General features: G+C 40.5%; 1 protein-coding gene across 1 annotated transcript in view; it reads right to left on the bottom strand.

Annotated features, from left to right (window-relative positions):
• Window positions 1-23,022, bottom strand: part of MDN1 (midasin AAA ATPase 1) — a 145,579-nt gene that overhangs the window by 60,170 nt on the left and 62,387 nt on the right. The window contains exons 32-50 of the mRNA XM_069598273.1: window positions 22,748-22,892; window positions 20,860-20,989; window positions 19,591-19,809; window positions 18,764-18,961; window positions 16,992-17,200; window positions 16,213-16,335; window positions 14,198-14,395; window positions 13,132-13,239; window positions 12,575-12,763; window positions 10,324-10,413; window positions 9,964-10,227; window positions 9,581-9,842; window positions 6,236-6,395; window positions 5,420-5,536; window positions 4,418-4,626; window positions 3,357-3,505; window positions 2,798-3,009; window positions 2,201-2,421; window positions 1,279-1,392 (exon numbers count right to left, since the gene is read on the bottom strand). Of these exons, the coding sequence (XP_069454374.1) occupies window positions 1,279-1,392; window positions 2,201-2,421; window positions 2,798-3,009; window positions 3,357-3,505; window positions 4,418-4,626; window positions 5,420-5,536; window positions 6,236-6,395; window positions 9,581-9,842; window positions 9,964-10,227; window positions 10,324-10,413; window positions 12,575-12,763; window positions 13,132-13,239; window positions 14,198-14,395; window positions 16,213-16,335; window positions 16,992-17,200; window positions 18,764-18,961; window positions 19,591-19,809; window positions 20,860-20,989; window positions 22,748-22,892 (3,317 nt within the window). The remainder of the gene's footprint in view (window positions 1-1,278; window positions 1,393-2,200; window positions 2,422-2,797; window positions 3,010-3,356; window positions 3,506-4,417; window positions 4,627-5,419; window positions 5,537-6,235; window positions 6,396-9,580; window positions 9,843-9,963; window positions 10,228-10,323; window positions 10,414-12,574; window positions 12,764-13,131; window positions 13,240-14,197; window positions 14,396-16,212; window positions 16,336-16,991; window positions 17,201-18,763; window positions 18,962-19,590; window positions 19,810-20,859; window positions 20,990-22,747; window positions 22,893-23,022) is intronic.

Below are 23,022 nucleotides of genomic sequence, written 5' to 3'. Positions count from 1 at the left end.
TCCAAAACCAATGCATTCACTTGCTCAGGTCCCATTATTGGTTGGAAAAGAATTCATGGACTCAATTACCCAATCTTTTGCCATTAACCACAAGAAAACTAACTTCCATGGCAGAAAATGAAGGAACACACCTCAGTAATTTACCTTTAATAAGAAAAACAACTCAAGATTATTTTGCTTAAAACCCATTTCTTTATAATCACAGGATACGCTGCTGCCACCTCTGCTCCTTTGGCTCAAACTTGGTATCAAAATCTCTCCTGTGCAGCAGCAGCCATCAGGCTCTGACCTGTTCCAGAGATGGAGATTCCAGTGGAAGGAGGCATGACAAAACGATGGGAATGTCAATTTGAGAGTGGCTGGGTGGCTCAATGGAGTACTTCAAGCTTTAAAGGCATCCACAATGCAGTAGACTAACAAATAAATGCCTACTGTGAATAGCAAGGAGTGGGGGGACCAACATCCCAAAATCTAGCAAGATTACATGATCCAGGGCTACTCAGCTGAAAAGGAAAAGGAAGATGAGCCAATCAGCGGGCAAGCCAAGGCTGCTGCGAAGGGAATCTACCATTCTACTCTAGAACTATGTTCCCAAAGACCAAAGTTCCTTCATGAATGGAAAGCCATAATTCAGTTCAGCCACAGTCTGACTCTGACATTAGTTTTCTCTATCATTTGATTTCTGCCCAACCATCTACCCCATTACCTTTAGTGTACACAAGGTAGTCATATGTATACTTAAGATTAGATAGTTTGGATGGCTATTCATTTTATCATTGTGTTTTGTTTTGTAACTTTGAAGACTTTATAACTTCATCATTAAGGTTTTCTGAAGAAACTAAGCCTGTACTATTTTACCTTCATCTCAAAAGAGATCACAGTTTAAAACCCTTTCTGTTAACAGTACTTACTAATACATCACAGACTATTACAAGTTGAAGGGGCCCCAGAAGAATGAATTTGATTCCCTTATTTTTTCAAACAAAGGCAGCTCAGTACGAATGATGGACCCAGAATCAAGAAGCCAGTTTGTGGCCGAGTTGGGGCCAGAGCCCAGACTTCCAACTCCTATGCTCTTCCCACTACACCATGTCATCATCCTTTATCAGAAACTGGAGAATCAATACACAGTTTTGGAAAAAAAACAGCAGAATATGCATCTGGATACTCTGAGTCTTCTTTTAAACACTGTTACAAGTGGGAGCTCTGACAGATCTTTTTCCCATGAACTCAATGGACAAGAGTGCTGAGAGCTAGAAATCAAGGCAGGTGCAGTACCTGTTACATTTGGTTGTAATATTTTGATGACATTACTGACCCCAGATGAGAGAGAATTTGAGTAAAAATTCCTAAGAGCTGCAGCACTGGCTTCCAAATGAATCTTTATCGCCTCTGTGGAGGAAGGAGAAGCAGATGTTAGTTACCGTCTAGAGCAGCGCCGTCCATTCGAGCTTTCTGTTCTACAGCTGCTATCACAGTGGCCACGTCACAGGTTATGTTTTAGTAGCTACCTGTGTCTAGCAGCTATCACACAGGAGAAAGCAGATGAGAATATGCATCCAATTTCGCTCTACACATATTTAGACATCACATGTACCACCGAATAATACACACAAACACTGGCTTATCTATAAATTCTCCTAGAGTAGAAAAACTCATATAAACTCAATTATTTTAGTCAACAAGTTCTACCCACAAATTCTTGTACTTTAAAACCTTTAAAGCTACTTGGAATGAAAAACGTACAAAGAAATTAAGAATGATCATTTAGACCACTGGAACGAAAGTAAGATTAGAATCTTATGTACTTTTATGGGAAGTAAATTTACCAAAAGCAACCCTTTTTCAGAAAGAATGCATGTGCAACAGGAAAAAAAAAAAAAAGGCAAGCTGTTCAAAAACTTAAAAGTAACATAATACAGTACATTTTCCTTCTGGATTTGAAAGAAGGCTGGACAGATCCTGAAATGCTGAGGTTTACATGGGGAAAAGTTTCTCTCGGGGAACATCTAGGGTAGATGTGTACCTTAATGTTTTAACAATTAAATAAACAATAATGCTAAGTCATAAACATCCTATTAGGAGCTTCCCCAGATGTAATTTTAACTGTGTAGTTGAAGAGAAAACAACTGCTGAGTTATGAAAGCAGGGTATGTATACATAAGTTCCCTCATTACACAAATTAAGCTTCTTTACTCACCAAGCCCCTGTGGCATATTCTTGGCTAAATGATAAAGCCATTTAACTCTAAGCATCCAGTCTTGATTGGTTGCTCTTTCTATGAGCAATTTAACAGCCACAGCCAGAGCATCTGGTTCATCAATCCAATAAGTATCCACTTCAACTGAAGTGAACTTTAAGTTCTCTGGGTGGGAGGACTGCATAATTTTCTCTAAGTCTGGCAAAGTAAGAGGCTGAATCCTGAAATTCATTACAATAGACAAAGTTAGTACTAGGGTTAAATCTTCATTTCATAGTTCAAAGAACCAAGACAAGTAACTTTATAATTAATCTATCATAGAGTTAACAGGGAATATATAAGTTCCCTCCAAAGAGGAAAAATCAAAACATGTACCTATAATAAATAATAAAGAGGGAGCAATAATATCACAACAAACGATGAAACTATGTGGAAAATGATCACGTAACATTATGGTCAAATATGCTGGGCCGTGACCAGGACCATCTAAAAAAAGAAAGCGGGAGAAAGAGAGGGAAGGAGGAAAGCAGGAAGGAAGGGAGGGAGGGAGGGAGGAAAAGTCAAGGGAGACACACACAAGCTTAAGGCTCCGCTAACCTTGCCCAGTTGCTTGTTTTCATGCTCAGCCTGTTGAGACAATACGCTAAGATCTGCCCGTCGCCTCGGACTTTAGAGAGGTGAGAATCTTCTGTAGTGAAGAGAGCCGAGGGCAGAGAATCTGGCCACAGCCCCAAGGCAAGAAGGGAGCTGCCCCAGGTTTCGTGTGCTTGCAGCGAAGAAACATGTTTCTCTAGGAGAGCCTGCACGAGCTGGTGGGAGACAGAAACACATGGTGTACGGTCCCCAAGACACAGAGCTCTTATCGAAAACTAGTGGAGTAATGGCGGTCTTCTAGGCTCCCTGTGATCCTCTCAACAGTCAAGACACATTTCTCAATACACAATATGACAAAATTTCACTTTTTCTGCTGAGAGGCAAGTTTCAAGGCATATGTAATCACATTTACACTATTTTCCAGATCTGCCTGGATACCAGATCTGTTGCAGTGTAACTGCAGGTGAGCTCTCTAAGGCCATTAAAGTTGCTGCCAGCAGAGTATCCTCCCACCTCCTGTAGTGTTGTATTGCAGAAAGCTGTGTCAGACACCTCACAGTACCTGCTGGTTTGCTGGGGAAGCCTGGGAGCGAACATATGCTTCCCAGCACGCTTTAGAAAATGCGCTGTCTAAGCTCAGGCCTCGCTGCAGATACTGCACGATGAGTGAGGCTGTCTGAATGAGGTTCGACACCAAGGACGCTGGAGAAGCTGTAAAGAGGAAACGGTGCCATCCATAAGCCTTCTGCAAAGTCTCCAGAGAAAATGGACAAATTTCATCTTCACATCAAACTTCCACCCAGGCACTTATCTCAGAAAGCCAAGTGGACTCCAGGGGGCTCACTAGTGAACTCAGTGAACCTGCGAGAACATTCATTCACATTCATTCCCTGCTAGCCTGCCTCCCCCACTTAGGGAGCAGCACGTTGTGAGGAAGTGACCAGATGACTTAAACATGATAAAGCCTGGCCATATATACCCTAGACCTAAAGCTGATACACTGAGAGGGACAACATGAGCATGGAGCCAAAAAGCACCATGGGCTTTGAAATCCAACTCAGCTGTCATTATTAACTGTGTGGCTTTCCCAAGTTACTCAACTTCTTTCAGTCTCATCTGTAAAATGGAAACATAGCTTGCAGAACTAATATGAGGCTTAAATAAGCAGCCAACATTGTACCTAACTGCCCTTTCTTGCATCTTTGGACATTTAGAAGAAGTAATACCTGTCTGTTTTAAACAATTCCAAGTTCCCTCTTTATTCAGCCTTCAAGAGATTCAATGATGACCATGAAAGATTTTCAGGGCAACCTTCACCAATCTCAGTGTCAAAAATATAATATTCTTCCAAGTATGGGCCTCTGACTGCATGCCTTAGAATTCCCTGGGAAGCTTCTTGATATGGTGATTCCTGTGGCTCACTCAGACCGGTGGAACCCAATCTCTTGGAGGGCAGGGGCAGGAGGAGAGTAGCCAGTACATCTGTATTATTAATAGGCTTTCTAGGTCATTTCCATCTCTATGTACACTAAATGCAAGAACTCCTAGACTAGCAGTCAAGTGGAATGACATGAATTTCCAGAGGAATAAAACCCTGCAGAGGCTGGAAGTCAAGCACCTTACCTACAACAGCACTTCGGGTCTCTGAGTGCAAAGCCAAAAGGGTGTCACACACACTGTCCCCCACCAACCCAAGGCTGTGCAGTAGGACTTTCAGATCTAGGTCATCTGGGATGTTCCCGTCCCCGTCTCCTGAAATGTAGATTTCAAGTCCACGATTCCTCATAGCTCGGGATATTTCTCCATGAACAGGATCCATTGAGAGAAAAAGTCTAGTAGTACAAGCAATTCAAAGAGGGGGAAAAAAGATGTCAAAATCTCAGTGCAACCAACAGTGTAGCTCTGCAACACCTGGCAAGGGCAAAGCATATGTGGCTCATCACCAGAAGCTGGACACTGATGGCTCAACTCACAGACGCTGTCTTCATCTGCATTCTATCCTCTAGTTCCAAGTGCATCAATACAGCAAGTCAGCTTCTCTTTCTAAGGAACTAAGGATTGTGTATCCACCTTGAGTACTGAGGGCTGTAAAATTCTTACTCTCAGATATTTCCCAAATCAGCCAGTGCTAATGCATCATTCTAACTCATCTACACAGAGAACAAAAAAGAGGAGTGTATTCTCCAGAAACACTTAGGTTCATAATAGTTGGTGTCCATTAGCTTCTACATCTAGCTCACCCTTACCCCCAGAACTCAACAGCTGATTCCTGCTGTTCCCTCCTTGTACCAAACCTGCTTCTTTGCCAGTTTTCCCCTTTTTCAATGAATAGCACCCCATTTACCTCATTACTCTAGCCAGAACCATAGGTGCTATCATTGCTTCCTCCTCTTCTTAACCCACAAGCCCATCAGCAAGTCCCACTGATCTGACTGCCCTAGTGTAAGCCATCATTTTGTGCATGAACTACTGCAAAAGGCTTTTAATGGGTCTCCCTGCTTCCATCCTTTACCACCAACCCTACGCAGGGACCTCATCTTTCTGCTGACTGAGTGTACAAATGTAAGGAGGCCCTAATACATGGCCGCTTCTGATATCCAGGTTGAGACTTTGAGGCAGGAATACCTGAAATTGGGATGTGGTGTTACGGTGGGAGTGGATCCATCGATCATTCCTCTCTCACTAACAGTGAGGACACCTCCAGGTTCCAACAAAGCATTCAAACGATCCAGCACTGATGGGCTGCATAGAGAGAACCCAAATGGTGGACAGGCCTGAGTTCCACACTGACCACTGCCCTGGCTCAGGCCTCTTGCTCCTCCTGACCCACCCCCAACCCCCAGCCAGAATTAAGATGTCTTAGCTGATCAATACCCTTTTTCACTCCCTGAAGGCACACAGCCTAGAGAGTCATAAACATAACTGGATTTTAATTGAGGACATTCTGAAGATGTTCAGAATGTAGAGAAACCCATCCTCTGACCTGCACTGCGCTGTGTAGGCACAGCAGCTTCATGCTTGTCCTTTTCCTTACTTTAGAATCAAGTGGTACAATTAGAATGCACATTTACTAAATGTCTGCTCTGTTATCAGATCCTCCATTATAAAAATCTGTACTTCAGAATGACCCTAACAAAAGGAAGTTTTCTGAGGTTAAATGAAAATGTGTAACTCAAAGGAAGTTTTGACTGGAAAAAATAATCCAATTTCGTTAGCCTTCAGTTCAGCTCTAAACTATCTGCTAGAACGAAAATCTTGCAGCTAATGACCAGCTACCATTGTTCACCACAAGGGAACGTCTACAGAATATAGCAGAGGATGTGCTTATAGTTAAGAAAACAGTGGATTAAAAACAGTAGAGCTTCCACCTGGGTTTCTACTTTGACAAGCATATCCCAAACTTCAGTCAGACCCACTCATGATTGAACAGAAGGTCCTTACTTGCAGAAGTTAACATTGTCCATCAAAAGCCAATCTCCAGACTTCAGGGCCTGAACCAGCATGCTGTCAACCCATTCGAACGTGCCACGGCTGTGACCACTGGCTGACTGCATAAGCTTCACCCCAAAGCTTCGGAACTCCTCCACAAGTTTGGCAAACTCTGAAATGCCACAGTCATAGCACTTAATTTCAAACCAGGGCAATCAAAAACAAATAAAATAAAAAACTAAGAGCTTATTAAAAGAAGGCTGGAAATGTATGGCTCAGTTCTTAAAAGTTTCATAATAAGGTAAACAAAGGGATTTTTGTTTTTGTTTGAACAAGTAAGAAAATTAGGTTTGGGGATAGAAACTACTTCTTAAGGGCTTTCTGAATGAATGGCTAGATAAGAGTTGACTCAAGGGTGATGGAGAAGGTAAATAATCTTTACCTGTTTTAATTTCTCAAATGGCAGAAGGATAAAGCCTCCTACTTATTACTGCATTTATACCATATGAAAGTGCTATAAGTTTGCACAATGTAATTAATGTCATCAAACCAGGCTTCCTTTATAATGACCACATCATATACAGTAACAACTGGTATTTATTTACTCTATAGTTTATATAGCCCTCTAATGGAAATTTTTCAATTAGTCTTCCTTATTAGAAATTGATTCTAACCCTTTTTTGTATCACAAGGTAATATATTTCTGCTTCTAGCCATGAAGGATTAACAAGATTTAGACTTAACCTCACATTGTCAACAACTAGAAAGCTGGTAAACTATATGAATCACAACTACTTTCAGACACTAGAAAACAGACAGCACAGAACTGTGACACCTAACGGAAGGAGGCTCTATAATAGACTGGCTTTCAGCCTGAAAGTAATTTCCAGATAGCAAAGGAGAGGAAACTCAAACAGATCTCGTGATCTCACTGACTTGAGGACACAAACTGAAATTGAGGGAGATGGAGGCAACCTGAATGAGAGGCAAGATACTCAAAAGGAAAAAGTTATTCAAGGAAAGGGCTCCAGAAATCCAGAAAGAGGTCTCTGGGCCTTTGGCTCAATAATAATCTCCACGTGCAAGGGAAGGCTGAAATTCCATGTGTAAAAAATTCCAAGGAAAGAACTATTACTGGGGAGCTGTGAACTGAACAATTCCGAGTTCACACAGGGCTGAATAACACTCCAGTTCCCACCAATCAAAGCGGAGACCCCATGGAACATACAGGACCTTCAGAAGAGATTACACAGGGCCATGCCTCAAGAGGGGGGCTAATCTGACTTAGCATGCATACACAGGTGAAGAGTTTAGGGACTCTTAACTTCTAGGTGGGACTTCTAGGTGGCCCTAGTGAAAAAGAACACGCCTGCATATAAGAGATGCAGGTTCGATCCCTGGGTAGGGAAGATATCCTGAAGAAGGGAATGGCAACTCACTCCAGTATTCTTGCCTGGAAAATCCCATGGACAGAGGAGCCTGGTGGGCTACAGTCCATGGGGTTGCAAAGTCGGACACGACTTAGCTAAGATGACTCTTCTTAGCACAAGAGTCAACAGTGACTTAGCACGTAAAGGATACTCTGGCCCTGACCTTAAATAGCTTAATAACAAGCTTGAAAAGATAAAAATGATCCAAAAGCAATTCAACATCCTTACCCGCCACTCAAAGAAACCCTCAGAACACCAAAACACAGCACTTAGCAACTTGAATAAAAATGTCCATAACCTAATAAACATGACTAGACATATTTTCTGGTTTTTTAAAGTCACTAGGTGCTGCATTCTGATGTCAATACAGCTATTATAAAATATTCAATAAAGATTTTAAGGTAAAATATGAAACACCTAGAATATATTTTAAAAGTCATACATGTTTATCATAGAAACATTAAAATATAGTTTAAAAAAGAAGCTATTTTCAATCAAAAATAAAATAGTAGTAGACAAGTTCTACAGCCAGCCTTTTAGACTCTATTGATATCCCTAAGAAATTACTCACTATGAAAATAAATCCTAAATAAAAAGCAGTATTGAGAATGGGCTGTGAGAACTTACCCTAGATATTTAAATTTTAACTGACTTACGAAAGAAATATATACACACCAGATTTCACGTTTTGAAGTCAGAGAGGCTTGGAACCAAAACCGAGTCCAAACACATCATAAGAAGACGACACTGGGCAGGTTAACCTCTATGAGCATTTATTTCCCCATGTATAAAATGCAGTTATCTTTCCTTGTAATGTGGTGTTGTGAGGGTTAAAAGTAAATATATTTTATATAGTGTCCAATACTCGGTAGGAATTCAATGGTGAGTTTACAATCTCTAACAGTTAAAGAATATAAAGTGATATGGGGTGGGTCTAGTCACTAAGTCATATCCGACCCTTGCGACCTTGTAGACTGTATCCTGTCAGGCTCTTCAGTCCATGAGATTTTGCAGGCAAGAATACCAGAGTGAGTTGCCATTTCCTTCTCCAGGGGGATCTTCCCAATCTAGAGATTGAACCCTGGTCTCCTGCACTGCAGGCAGATTCTTACTGACTGAGCTACAAAATAGTGATATATGACTTCATTAAATATATCTAATAATTAATTTGAATGAATGAGTAAAGAATTTCAAATTCAAATGGTGAGTTTGAATTGGAACATGATAGATCAAATCAGTAATGAAATCACTGTCTTAAGTAAGAAAGTAAACGATTTGACCCAGAGCCACAGATACAATGTTGATGCAGCTAAAAGATGGTGGTCATTTCTTCATCCCTACGGAATCCACTATTCCTAGGGAATAACTAAGGATTCCTTATGAATAACCCATTATGAGCAGGTTTTGGAAATAAAGGATGGCAATCTTAGTGACAGGCTTCAACTTTTAATCAATTCTCCCCTACCAGCCAAAAAGCTGCACTACAAGATGAGAGCTGAATGCTTCCAGATCAACTAAGGAATTTCTTCCACCTTCTACACAAAATGAATAAACAGATCCAAGCTATTAATTCAGACTTCTATTCTTCAGTTTAAAAATACTCAATTTTTTGAGAAATTATTAATAAGTTTAAAAAACAGGCCGACAAAAAATAAAACCAGATTTACATGTGGTTGATTACTCACAAAATAAGTCAAACTAAGTAATCAATTTCTTTACTTTGCTTAGGATCACCAATTCTTAATAGTTTACATCAGCTTCACTTTACTTTCTAGGAAACTTTCTATTTCAAAACCTTGATTGTTAATAATCTAATCATCAAATTCATTTTAAAAGCTGTGGACATTGCACGTACAAATGTATTACCTCTGGGTGGACATTCTATGGGCAATGCCAAATGATGATACACACACCCAAAGAGACATACCTGCCTTGGAGTAGGAGTTGATTTTATTGTTGAGTCTCTGCATAAGCAGTAACACTGCTTCCAGCTTGTTGACAATCTCCATCGTGACACCTTTACCACCTTCCCCAAGACACCTGGGCTTATACGTCAGAAGGAAATGACTCCAGGCTCGCAGCACTACTTCTGCGTCGTCGGCACTGACAAGAAGGCTGTCCCTTACCAGGGCCCTAACTGTGCCCTCCACCTTCGCAAGGAGCTGCCTCCACGGCCGAGTAAGATCAACCTACAATTTCCAGAGCACATGAACGCAGCGTAGTCAGTGGCTACTGCTACCGTAGCAACCCCAACACAGAAGACTGCACTGTTTAGTGCCCTGCCTAAAAATACAGAGGCAGATCAGTTACCTGCTCAAATCCGCCCAGAAGCTCAGTAGTGTCCATTGCACTGTTCACGGCCATGATCTTCAAAGTGTGACCAGTAAGGTGTGCCAGGAGATGAACCAAGCTGGTCTTGCCCACTGAGGCTGGCCCCACGAGGATGACCATCCAGCTCATTTGTACACACTTCATAACTGACTCCAGTGACTGTAAAGACTGGTGCAGGAGCGACAGGGGAGGGCAGGTCGGTGGAGGAACATAGCTGCCACGGGAAAGCACTGAGTAGCCCAGCTGAAAAAGACAGCCCAGTGAGATTTCACAAGTGTGCCTGGAGTGGGAGCCAAAGCCAGAGAGGACTGTGAAGGAGCATCAGCCTATTTGCCTCACCTGAACATCATAGGGAGTGATGTGCAACAGCCTGGTTCCCATGTACGGGTTGGAACTTGAATTAAACACATCCTTGAACACAGCAATGACCTAAAGGAAGATGATGATAAAATTAAAATGCAAATCATTACATCAAATTCTGGGCCAAACCTTCCAGAATAAACACTAGTAAATATGAACAGCAATATGAAAATCACAATATTGTGAGTTATTACCCTTTTGAATTTTCCTATTAAAAAAGATTGCATTTATTTAATTCTTCAGAAGGAAATAAATGGAAGCTCAAGAAAAGAGCAATAATCTCAAATTATGAGATTCCAGAGAGAATATACCATAAATTAAAACAGAGCCATGGAAACTACAGCAGATCTCAAAATAAAATATTAATTTGTTTTCAAGAAGGTAGAAGACAGAAGCATGAAGTTTATGGAGAACAATGGCCATCATTTCCTGATACCTGCCATGTGCCAAACATTATATTAGGTGCTTTAATAGATTATTTCTGATCCAAATACCCTCTCAAAATATTTCTATTTCCATTTTATGGATATGGCAATTATATTCACACAAGTTAGGTGATTTGCTCATAGATGGTAACTGAATTTAAATACAAGCCTGTCTGACTGGAAAAGCACTGTTATCCCTCTAAATATTTATGCAGAAAAGCATTATTTCTGTATTTACATTTATTTGTCCCTTCCTTAGCAGCAAGATTGTTAAAAACCTTTTGCTAATAGTATTCTTTCTTGCATTTCTTTTAAAAATCTAAGAGATGAGGATGTATAAAAATCACTAATTTAGCCCACAGCAGCAGCAAAGATTCCTGCCACCCAAAGTATTTACGACAAGCAGTGCATTCAAACAAAATAGCAATACTCATACTAATCAATGTACATTGGAGTGAAAATGAAAACAATAAAGACAAAGACATGATGAGTGTTAAATACTAAGAGCCGAAAAGCAGCACAGAAGAAAACGCTCCCTCCTGGGTCTGGGTAATTTTTGACCTTATATTTCACTCTAAAGCATACCACCTCCTCTCTCTGATGCTATACCAGAGTTAAAAACTACAAATTACTTTTACAACCTTTCTCCTTCTACTATTTTTCTTAACTTTTCTTTTCCCTCTCAGAAAACATTTGGTCAACTAAAACAACTGAACTGAAGGAGTGATGGAAACCTTCCACACCACCCTACAGTAACTCATCATCTGACCAACATCAATTACTCAACACTGGCCAGTCTGACCAGTTAACATACTAGAGTTAAGTTGATAAAGAAATTAAAATACCAACTGATGATAGGTGAATTATATAAAGTTGCATTAATTTAAAAAAATGAACTGAATACTTTGTCCTAGTATAAAGACTGAAAGCCACTCGCATGTAACACATGAGCTGTTGATGCTGGGCTGGATTCTGGATATCACATAAACAAGGATCTGTGCTCTCAGCAGCACAACCAAAGTGTCTGAAAGCCACATGTGCCATGGACAGCCACATCTTCACATTTCTGTTTCTAACTCACATGAATTTGTAAACTACTTTGTTACTGTGCTTGGGAGCAACTGTGATACAGTAGAAGAAATAGCAAGCATAGTAGAAAGGTCTGGGCTGGAGAGCTGGCTCTGCCACTCAAAACATGGAGACTCCATGACTGAGCCTCGGATCCTCGTCTGTAAGAGGTCATGACAGTGTCTCCTAACTGCAGCTATTGTGAAACTTTCCATGAACTGCATTTTAAATACCACAAAGCAAAATTCATCCATTATTTCAGTTTACTAAGCGAGGAGTTCTGGTGTTATTTTCTCCTTATGAAGGGGTATTTTTTACTTTCATTTAGATACAGAATATCCTCCCTTTTATCTATTTATACTTTCTAGATTAAGTATTTTGCAATTTGACATTTATTTAAAGGTAGAAAACCCTCCTCTTCTACTTGTTATCACCTCTCTCCTCCTGCTTCTCCTCTTTGTGCCTGGAACCAAGGTGATGAGGACCAAGCCTTTATTATTGCAAGGTGATACTGTTTAAGAAGGTAAGTGATCATGGCAATGTTGATAGGTAAGCAAACTGTGTCCTCTAAAGCAAACTACACTATGAGACTCTGAGACAGATTAAGTTTTTGTTTCTGCCCTTAATTTCTAAATTTCCACGCTGCGTTACTGAGTTTGGTACTGTTGATGCAAGTACATCATTTCTCTCCCTTAGGGAGAAATCAAAGAAACACAAAGAGCAAGCATGAAACTCACCTTTTCTTTATCTTCCTTGGTTCTCATTCTCTCACCATAGACCAAAAACACATGCTGACCAGGATCATAACACCCAGGGGACTGGTCAACTAGCATCAACTGACACCAGCGGAAAAGGTCGCGGAGGTTGAATTCCCAAGGTCCTCCTATTTGCCCCCATTTCTTCTCAACGGTTACTTCATGATCAATCTGAAAAGAAAACACCCTTACTGGGAAGCACCTCCCACCGCTTGGGACTGCGTTAAGTACTACCAACACTGCGCAAGTGCACACATAATCTGAAACAGATTAACAGGCTGGATCCAGATGTCTCTTCCCGACTCAGGCTTCTCGATGCCAGGAATACCCTGTAAGCATTATAAAAATGATACATGCAACAGGCCTGAATTATTTTAACTGTCAAATGAGTAGCTTGCCTTCCACTAGGAACTTTTAGAGTTCTATATGATTTACATCAGTTGCAGAGACTGATAATGAGGTAGGTATTCCATATTGAGAAAACAGTGATTCAAATAAGCCAGAAATATAAAGAACAATGAATGCACATAGGTACTTACTTGGTTGTTGAAAGCAACCATTTTTTTAACAATATTTTTGTCAATGGCTGGAAACAGAGTACTGGCGATGAACTCCATGTCTATTACTGTAAGGGGATCCACAAAGACCTAGAAAATCCAAAAATAACATGAGAAAAACGCCACCATTTCTCCTTACCAAACATGACTGCCATGACGTACGGAGTATTTTTATTTAATACCAAAGGAACAATGCCTTAGAAATATATATATCTCCGTTACAGAAATTTCCTTTCTTGCATTCTCAGGGTATGGAATCATATAAAATCTTTGAAATACAGAGCAGAGGGTTTTCTTGTTAGCTTCATTCTAATGGTTTAGAGAAAGATACCTGCAATTAATATTTTAAGAATATTTGTAATTTTAATCTATTATGTAAAATTCTCTCAAATATCTGGATGGTAAGTATACAACATTCATTTTTAAATTTGATCAACTTCTCAACAGTTTTGAAATTTTTCATATAAACTTCTTAAAAGATACTTAGTAAAATCTTAATTACCAAGAAAGGAACATTAAAGAAAGCTAACATCTAGAGGCATTTCCAAGCCACTACTTTGAAAAAAGATGTTAAAATAAGTGTATGTACACACACACACACTGCTGTGGCAATAAAAAAAGATACAACTATTAATGGTGATTGACTTTGGTATGAAAATATTGGATTTTTTATTCTTCATGGTAGTTTTTTGTACTTTTCTAAGATTAATGCACTATTTTCATTATAAAATAATTTTTTTAATGTTCTAACAGACACTTAAAAAGATTGGCCTTAATCCTTGGGCACAATAATAGAATCCTCAAGATGGTGGTGACCTTGCTTTCCTCCAACTGATAACACACCAGGTTCTCTTAAACCTAAGATAAAGGACTCACACCAGGAGAGAAAAGATGACAGCAATCAGTCACACTAACAGCCATCACATCCAGACATGAAATCGAGAAGTAGACTATTACACTGAGCCTATCTCATCCTCCTAGTGGGCACCCTCATAGCTATTATCACCCCTGGGACCACCTTTGGTTTTTGGGCAACAGTAAATCTTACCTGAGTGAATCTATTTAGGAAAGACCTGGGCAAGCCCTTCCTTCCACCTCCTTGTCTAAAAGGATTTTGACAGCCAAAAATCTTGGTTTTCTCATGCTGCACTTGAAAGCTCATTCCTAACTCAGGAACATAGATTTCTCCTCGGTGGTCAAAACAAGCATTGAGTCCTTCCAAGACTGACTGAGAAGCCAGGTTAAGCTATTTGGAGAAAAAAGTGCATATTTATTTTATATGCTATTCAGCTAGAACAAAAAACACGGGAATAATACACATGAAAAGTAGTCTTATCTTCAACAGGGATAGGGACAGAGTTCAAACAACACTGGTAACACTGTGTTTGTTCAGCTGAAATGACATGTATTCAGTCTACTATTAATAGTTCATCTATATGTTAGAGAAATTTGGGGTGTATAAAATAGCAATAATTTTTAAGTAAACTGAATAGTCAGACTAAATTCTTTAAAAGCAGTTAAATTAGTCTCAAAAATTAGGCTGTATCTGTTACCTGCTCCTATACTGGCCTGCTTTATAAATTATAGTTTACCAATACAAAGATATCTCATGCTTAAATATCTGGGAATTTTTAAAAGAAGAAGCTAGCTAGCACTTTACATACTTAAATAAGTAAACATCCTTTCTCAATCAAGTAAATCTGAATAAAATCTCCAAATGGTTTTCAAAGTCATAATATAAACCACATAATGTGGATCTAATGATGCCAACATTTTTGTGAATAACAAGTATGATTTGTGTGTGTCCCAGAAATGAAAAGAGCTGAATGGAGCTAACCTCAGCTGAGTTAGAGCTCAGGGATGTGAAGTATCGGTGGTTTTTAGATAACATGGAAAAACTCAACTGTGAAATGTGAATCAATAAAATGCAAATGGGCCAAGAATCAGATTATATTAGAATTTCAAGTGCCACGTTTACACAAGCACTCAAAGCACAAACTCTGTTATATACCTTCATACAGGTCAAGTTCTAAAAGCTGCTCTTACATAATGACTTCAAGTCCAGGTTGCCTAGCAGTCCCTACATGCATTTCCACAAAATATGATTCAGTCAATAGTCTCAAGCTTTGAAACCAGGCATTTTTTTTTTCTGATTAATGGTTATCCTATGAGGTATCTTTCACCAAAAATTCAGCAGGGGGTGGGGGGTGGGGGGTGGGAGGGAGGGGTGGGGGGTGGGAGGGAGGGGTGGGGGGTGGGGAGACCGGCAAATCTGTCCCTCTCTTTAATCTCTTCTCAAGATGAGTAGGAAGCAGCTCAGTAGAAAAGGAATCCCATGGCAGTCCTGTCACCGCAGACTCAATGGGGTATGAATCTAGGGAACCTGTTGGGGCCTGTGTCAGAAGTGATCTGTGGTGCTTTCATCACTAATTATCATTTAACCTGCACCACTACTTGCTCGCCCTTTCCTGAACACACCAAAGTAACTCAGTTCTTTGGGCCACCACCTTAAATTTTTTATTCTGTGCAGCACATCTCCCTTCTCTCTCTAGGTGCCTGTCAGTTATAGAGACCCAGCACTTACGTGTCTCATGGTGCGCTCTGTTCTTCTGGTCACTGTCTACCCCCGACCTGCACATGTAACACTGACTGCTTTTTCACCGGAGTTTTGTGAGGCTCTTCCTACTATAACCTTCCCCAACCTTTCGGCTGAAATGAAGTGGTCTGGCACTATCTGTAAAGTATGTTTATCTCTGAAAACAAATAGAAACACAGCAAGCCTACCACAGACTAGAGAATAAAACTAGTGAAGAGGCGCTGTTTTTCTGGAGGCTAGTTCCCCACAGTAGCAGAGTCTGCAGGTGATATGCAGAGGGGCTTCTGTATGCGCTTTTCTATTTTCCTTACTCGTAAAAGAAATCACAGAGGATTCTTTTCACCGGAGAATTTGTCTTTACTAGCCAACAACGTGATCTGGTGCAAAATGCCCTCAAGTTATGCAAACTCTGCCCTGCTCCTCGCATGTCTGATCCTATCTGCTGGCCTGGTGGGCTGTCCTCTCACCTCATCCAGCACCACCCAGTGGCCTGCCTTCAGGGCTGCCAGCAAGGGGCCATCACGCCAGGCAAACTCTCCTCCCTTGCCACCCTCAACAGGCAGATCAGCTCCAAACAGGTCTGTGATGTCCTATGAGAAGAAAAAGAAGTGAGGGGAAGCCAACATTATAAAAAATTAACTAGATCCCAAGACCCCAAATCTAAAATGATACTTAGGCCTCACGCCACTTCTTATTCTTATACCCAATAGAGAACTAATCAATTTCACAATCAGGAGCCCAGGAGCACCTTCTCATCACAGCACTCTAAGAATCTATCAACTAGAGTCCTAGATGACAGTTTTCAACTTTGGCTGTGCTTGAAAACAAACTGGTGAGCTTAAAAAACACCAAAACAATGCCTAGGGCTCTGCTCCCAGACCCTATCCCAGAAGATTCTAATTTGTCATCTCTGTCCCCTAGTTTCATAAGGTCATTTTATCTGCAATTAATTTCTTTAGAAAGGACAAACAGGTTATATTACAATAAATACTAAAGTGGGTGATTCTATCTCAAAACAGAGTTAGAGTAAAGCATCTAGAGAGACTAATACTATAGGTGTCATCTATTAATGAACATGGATGGAGGGAGAATAAGGTTTGTAGATCATGTTGCTGCGATATTCATCACCATGAAATATTTGGGGCTCTGATAACTTCATAATTATTTCTGACTAGAAAACACTATAATGGATAAAGATATCACTCCCTATACTTATCCCCATCAGCTACAGCATGATAAAGCTTACCGTCTGCTCTGACAAGTTGATTCGGACAAGCGTGTTGCCTGAAGCCCTGGCTAAGGCTCCCACCAAGCTGGTCTTGCCCACACCAGGGGAGCCCTCCAGTAGGATGGGTTTGTTCAGTTTTGTAGCTCTTAAGAGCCTCTGGGCATTCATAGCTGTGGTGCCTGCACTGAGTGCATAGTCGGTGATATTATTCCCATGCAAGAGAGGGCCTGAAGTGGAGAGAAGTCACCTATAAGCTGGCCATCACACAAAATCATACGTATATATATCAACTGGAGGTTAGAAAAATCCACCAAGTAGACTGTCAGTCAGTGAAGTACCATCTGTGGTGAAAATCTTAACCTTATTTCAATATATTTTCTCATTTCTGGGTTCATAAAGTGCCTTCCAACAACAACCAGCAGCAAGCTTTTTTCATCTGTGATGACCACACTTATGTCTATACACAGGTCAGAACTGCAAGCATGCATCTTTGCATATTTCCTTTCACAACCTATACCTGGAATCACGACTCCGTCTGCTTGTACAATTTACCCTGTACTTGTATTTTCCTAAAACTCAAGCAGAAGCTAGGCATATAGGCAAGATGGTTCCACATAAACAATTTCATTCAAGGTTTTAAGCCACCAGATAATTCAGGATGCATCTTGTAGCTGAAGTGCAGGACTAATATCAGTCTTATAGGGCTTAATATTTATGCACTATGTCTTCTGGAAGAAGTTTCAGACTGGTACATCAGTTCGGAGTGGAGCTAGAAAAGCATTTATTTTCTCAGCTATGAAAGCAGAAGCAAGGACTATCCAAGTCCCAAGCCACAAGCACTCAGCTCCTACATGAGAGAACTGAATACCACTATGATGGCTTTGGGAAGGGATCTAATAGCTACATCACAAGGGCCACATCAGAGATGAAAACAGTACCACTGATGAGGGAGAAGGAAAGGGGCAATGTTCTTCAGCCAGGAAGCTGGGCTGGTTTAGTTCATCACTGAACCCCCACAATTCTGTGTATTCTTGGAGCCCAACAATTATTAACACAGAGAAGAAGGAGGGACAAGAAATAAGTCGCTCAATCGTGTCCGATTCTTTGCGACCCCGTGGACTGTAGCCCACCAGGCTTCTCTGTTCATGGGATTCTCCAGGAAAGAATACTGGAGTGGGTTGCCATTTCCTTCTCCAGAAATGACTCTGCAAGAGAAGCAATAATCCAAAAAGTCATGAGTACCCTGGAAAGATATCTAACTACTTTATTTAAATATTTGACAGAGGCAATCTAATAAGAGCAAGGATTAGAACTTAAATCCACTTGCATTTCCCACTTAACCACTCATTTACTCATCCATCTCTCATTTTCTGAATGTCTATGACTGTTAGGCTACACGACAGATGCCAGGGACAGGAAGGTGAGTGACATAATGCCTGCCCTCAAGGGTACACAAAACTGTGTTTGTAAAAGGTGAGAAGGTTCTATGGTTGAAACATTATGGGCTGAATCACCACTTTAGGAAAGGTCTTATTTTGAGCACTAATACAAGAATAAGTGCATTTTATGGGACAATTTATTCATATATCAGACTATATTATCTATTTTTGCATGCCAGTTATATATATTTTAACCACCCACACAATAATGATTATACCAAGTCAGATTCTAACTCAGTTATCTAGTTCCAAAGGAATCATGAGTATGATACACTAAAATTAAAAGTCACAATGAAAGTCAACTATCTAGGAACCACAAGAGAATCTTCATTTATTTAAGATCATTCTTACCCCTTGGTATAAAAAATGGATGAATTCCCCACAGGTTATCTAACCCAGTGAATTCTGTGTCTTTGAGTCTGTCGTAAATCTTCAATTCGTTTTTCTGACTTTCTGTAAGTCGGCCTATCTTGGAAACTTTCTTGATTAGGAATTTCAGACATTCTCTGCGAGCCAAGAGTGCCGTACCAAACCCAGAGGAAGTTACCCCTAGAAGAAAGAGGATCAGTCCGTCAAACGACAGCAGGGTGCCAAGTTTTACAACCGTGCAGCCGAGTTCTAGGTGAACTACGATAGCCAATGTAAGCAGCCCTAAGAAACGTGACTCCCTGCTCCCCCAAAACCATCAGGTCATCAATTCAACAGCAGCTTATTCAGTAAGCACTTCAGTAACGCCATGATAAACTAGCCTGGAGAAGAGAGCAACCAGTGTGGTATTACTTTTAGTCATGTGGGCTTGTATTTCTAATTTTCACAGCTGAAAAAAGACTTAACTATTACATTTAATAAACTGTAGTAAACTTAAAACTACAGGATTCCAGCCGATTACCTCTAAATGACTGTGTTAAGAAATACCATGTTAAATTCTTCAAGAGCATTACCAGCAGTCTTCTATCAGAATCACTATTTCGTGCTTACTAATCCCTGGTCTGTAAGCAGTGAAAAGTTTTCTCCACTCTTTTATAACAATTGCCTCCCAAAAAGAGTAAAATGAGAATCACTGTGAGTCTTGGAAATGTTAACATAAATCTGTACACAGCCCCTGGCTCAGAGGTCTGGGCCTGCTCCATCTAATGGTCCCCTCTAGCCTAACCCCTTGTTCTCACCAGCCCACATACCTGAGCCGATTCCATCTATGTACACTAGGCACGCGGCATGGACAAAAGACGTCACCGTGGAGATGGTCTCCTGTCTTTCCAAAGCAGCTTCCTCCCCCATCGTGTTCATGAAGTTGACCCAGGACAGGATATCTCTGATACTGACCACACACCTTCGACCAAACTCCTGGTGGGTCAGCCAGTCAATGAAATCCAGCATCACCTCAGCTATGTCAGCCCCTAAGACACAAGGAAGCATAGAGGTTTGGAAGACCTATTTAGGAAGACTCCAGAATGGGGCTTTGCAACCTGGGGCCCATAGATGGTCTTTTTCTAAGAAAACGAGGTCCACAGCTTTAATCACATTTCCATAGGGTTCAATGAACAGCATTCTACCCCTACCCCCAAACAAACAAAAAACCAGAAAGAAAACTTGAGAATTAAAGTCTCTAAGAATGTGCCCTGAAAACTGCTCCAAGAAATAAAGCATTCATAAATGTCAGTCTCAAAGAAGCAGATATCCTTTCACATTCTTTAAGAAAGAGGGGAAAGTGATCCAGACACTACTTGGATTAGGGCATGTATTAAGGCTCAGACCAGATCTAAGTCCTAAATTTAGTCTGTTTGATGCCAAGAATATGGATACATCAAGGCAATCAAGGCTCAATTAACAGAGAGAGGGGGAAAAAAAAGATGTTTTGGCTCTCACTGAATATTCTAAGAATTGTTAAACCTAGATTATAAGTATATGGTAGCTTTTAAAATACTACTCTATTTCATTTACGTTTGAGAATTTTCATAGTAAAAAGAAGTTTTAAAGCGAAATAATATGTTAGCTGACAACTACTGAAAAAACGTAGCTGAAAATTCTATAACATTTTCTAAAGGTGATAATCACTAAAATTTAAACCACATTTTCCTGGGAATTACACGGTGGTTCAGTGATTGATCCCTGGTTGGGGAACTCAAGCCATATGGCACAGCCAAGTAAAAAAAAACCTGTATTTATTTCCCTTATTTTTAGCCAACAAATATTATATATTTTATAATAACCAATCTTATTATAAAGATAGCCAAAGGGTGAAACCATCAGAAAGCTAAACTTTAGTAACCCTGGTGAAGGAGCGATACTTCAGTAGAAGGCACCAGGCTAGAATTTTCCTTAGGTCTATTCATTCCCATTTCTCCTTAGAACATACCATATGCACATACTACTAATGTCCCACTCCCTTCGTTCCAACACACAGCTTCTCTGCCCCACTACCACCCCACACCCCTGAATACTCTCACCTTTACGATCTGTTCTACCCAGAGATAATCCTGGACGAAGATTACGGCTGATGATCTGAATTAAATCTTCACGCCTTGTGCTTTGAGGGCACCATATTTCCGTAAAGCGGTTTCTTAAGGCAGGAGATAGCTACAAAGAACACAAATTCTACTGTGAATATCTGCAAGGAAAGTTAGAAAACAAATCTTTTGAATGTTGGCTGCAAATCTGTCAAGTACCCGGAGCTTCTTTTCTTACCTCTTCTACTATCTATAATTTATTGAATACCTATTTGTCCTGGCTCCTAACACATGTCATCTCATTAATATCCACCACACTCCCTAAACTCATATTCCCATCACTTTCTTTATAATCATGGTAGAGAACTTCAAGGTCTCATGGAGTCCGTGCTCCAAGGAGGATTCCAGCCCCAGTAAATGACTCCCAAATCCCAACCCCTTCCCCAAAGCAGAGGCCCTTCCCTTTACTTTCCCTTCAGCTACTTTAACCAGTGGCTTAGAAGAAGTAAATGCTATCCTCCCATAGGGGAGAGCTGTCTGAAGTAGAGGGAGAAAACTTGGATATGGCTCAAAGGGAGTGAAAAGGTAAAGAGGTGAATATTTACTGCCTATATGACAATGAACAGTTTAGTCCTCCAGTCTCAAGAGCCTTTGCCTCAGTCTGGATTCTCTTACCCTTCCCCTAAGTCAGATAACCCCCATTCACAACTGTGCACCAATGATTTCCTTTTACTGGACAACTGGATCAACATCATACTTTTGTCTACCTGGCCGAGCACAGCAGGACCACATGCTGCTCAGCACCATCCTGGCTCAGCCAGGCCCCAGTTCCAGGATCCCAACTCTGTCTGAAGTAAGGCATGCAAACCAAAAGGCAGCTTTCCCTTCGGTAAAAGTTGGCAATCTCTGTCCAAAAAAACTCAAGCAAACCTGCCAGGCAAGTTAACACACACAACTTTGAAATCAGATCTTTCTGTGTTACTTCCACTTGCCAAGAAGCCTATTTTCATATTTTGTTTGAAACTGTGATGTATTTTATTTCTTCTCAGTACATTTCTCGAAGCACAGCGATCATCTTTTTTCTCATACTACTGAGGAAAAATAGGTCTCAAAAATCAATTTCACATTCCAGGGGCCCACCAAGTTACCGAGAATCTTAATAGCTTTTACTCCTAATCAATCTGTTTCTTCTCACCATCCTGACCAACAATCAGCCCATCCCTCCCTCCTAATCTGAACAGACCAGGGTCCCAAACACAAAGCAGACTTCTCACTGAACGGCTTCACGAGCCTGAGAGCCATGGGGTTTGGGGTGCTCCAAGCTAACTGGACCCTCACACCACTTTCTTAACAGAAGACACTGCCCTCACCCTCTCCTTTACCAAGTTTGAGGGTGACCCACACAACCCCTGAGACAACTGATTTGCTCCACCTGCAAAACCAGGACAGGATCTCGGCTGCCACTGCTTTCGTGCCACTTTAAAATTACTCATATCCCGTGTTTAGCAGGGTAGACTCTAGGAGCGGAACCTGAGAATAAACTTCAGTTTCAACTCTTCTCATCCATAAAACTAGCATAATAACTTCCACGCACAGCTCCCATGAGAATCTGTTACAATAACACATGTAGAAAGCCAGGCAAAGTGATTGAAACAATGAAATTTCACGCACATACAAAAAGGGAAACGTCAAGTAAGGAAGTGTTTTATCTGTTAGAATTATTTTTCAACCTTATAATGACTCTGAAATATTGTTCTGGATTTTTTGTTTTTAATTCAGTTTCTACGCAACATAAAATTCTAGATGAATTTTTACATACTATATTTGTGGGTGCCAGTGAGCTGAGGTCAAAAGGCAGAAAAAAATGATGCTTTAACAACAGTTTTACCTCTTTTTTTCCAAAGTCGCCCCCAGGGTTCATGGTTGCCAAGATACGGAATTTCTTCCCAGCTGTCAACAGCTCTACCTCATTATCCTTGTCCTCAAGGTTGCCTTTTTCAGCTAATAACAGAGTCTTTTCCACTTCAAGGACACTGGAAGAAAAATTGGAGAATTTAAGATTAGAAAAGGCTTCTGTATTCTCTTTTGTGGTCACAGAGTTCTGAAAAAAGAAAATAAAATCATCTTCTCTGCTGAGCTTTCACTTTAGTTAATGGTCTCCTA

Source organism: Ovis canadensis, chromosome 8 (genome assembly GCF_042477335.2).
Source record: "Ovis canadensis isolate MfBH-ARS-UI-01 breed Bighorn chromosome 8, ARS-UI_OviCan_v2, whole genome shotgun sequence".
Taxonomy (NCBI): Eukaryota; Metazoa; Chordata; class Mammalia; order Artiodactyla; family Bovidae; genus Ovis; species Ovis canadensis.
The sequence above is the reverse complement of the archived record's forward strand: the minus strand, read 5'-3'. Positions and strand labels throughout refer to the sequence as shown.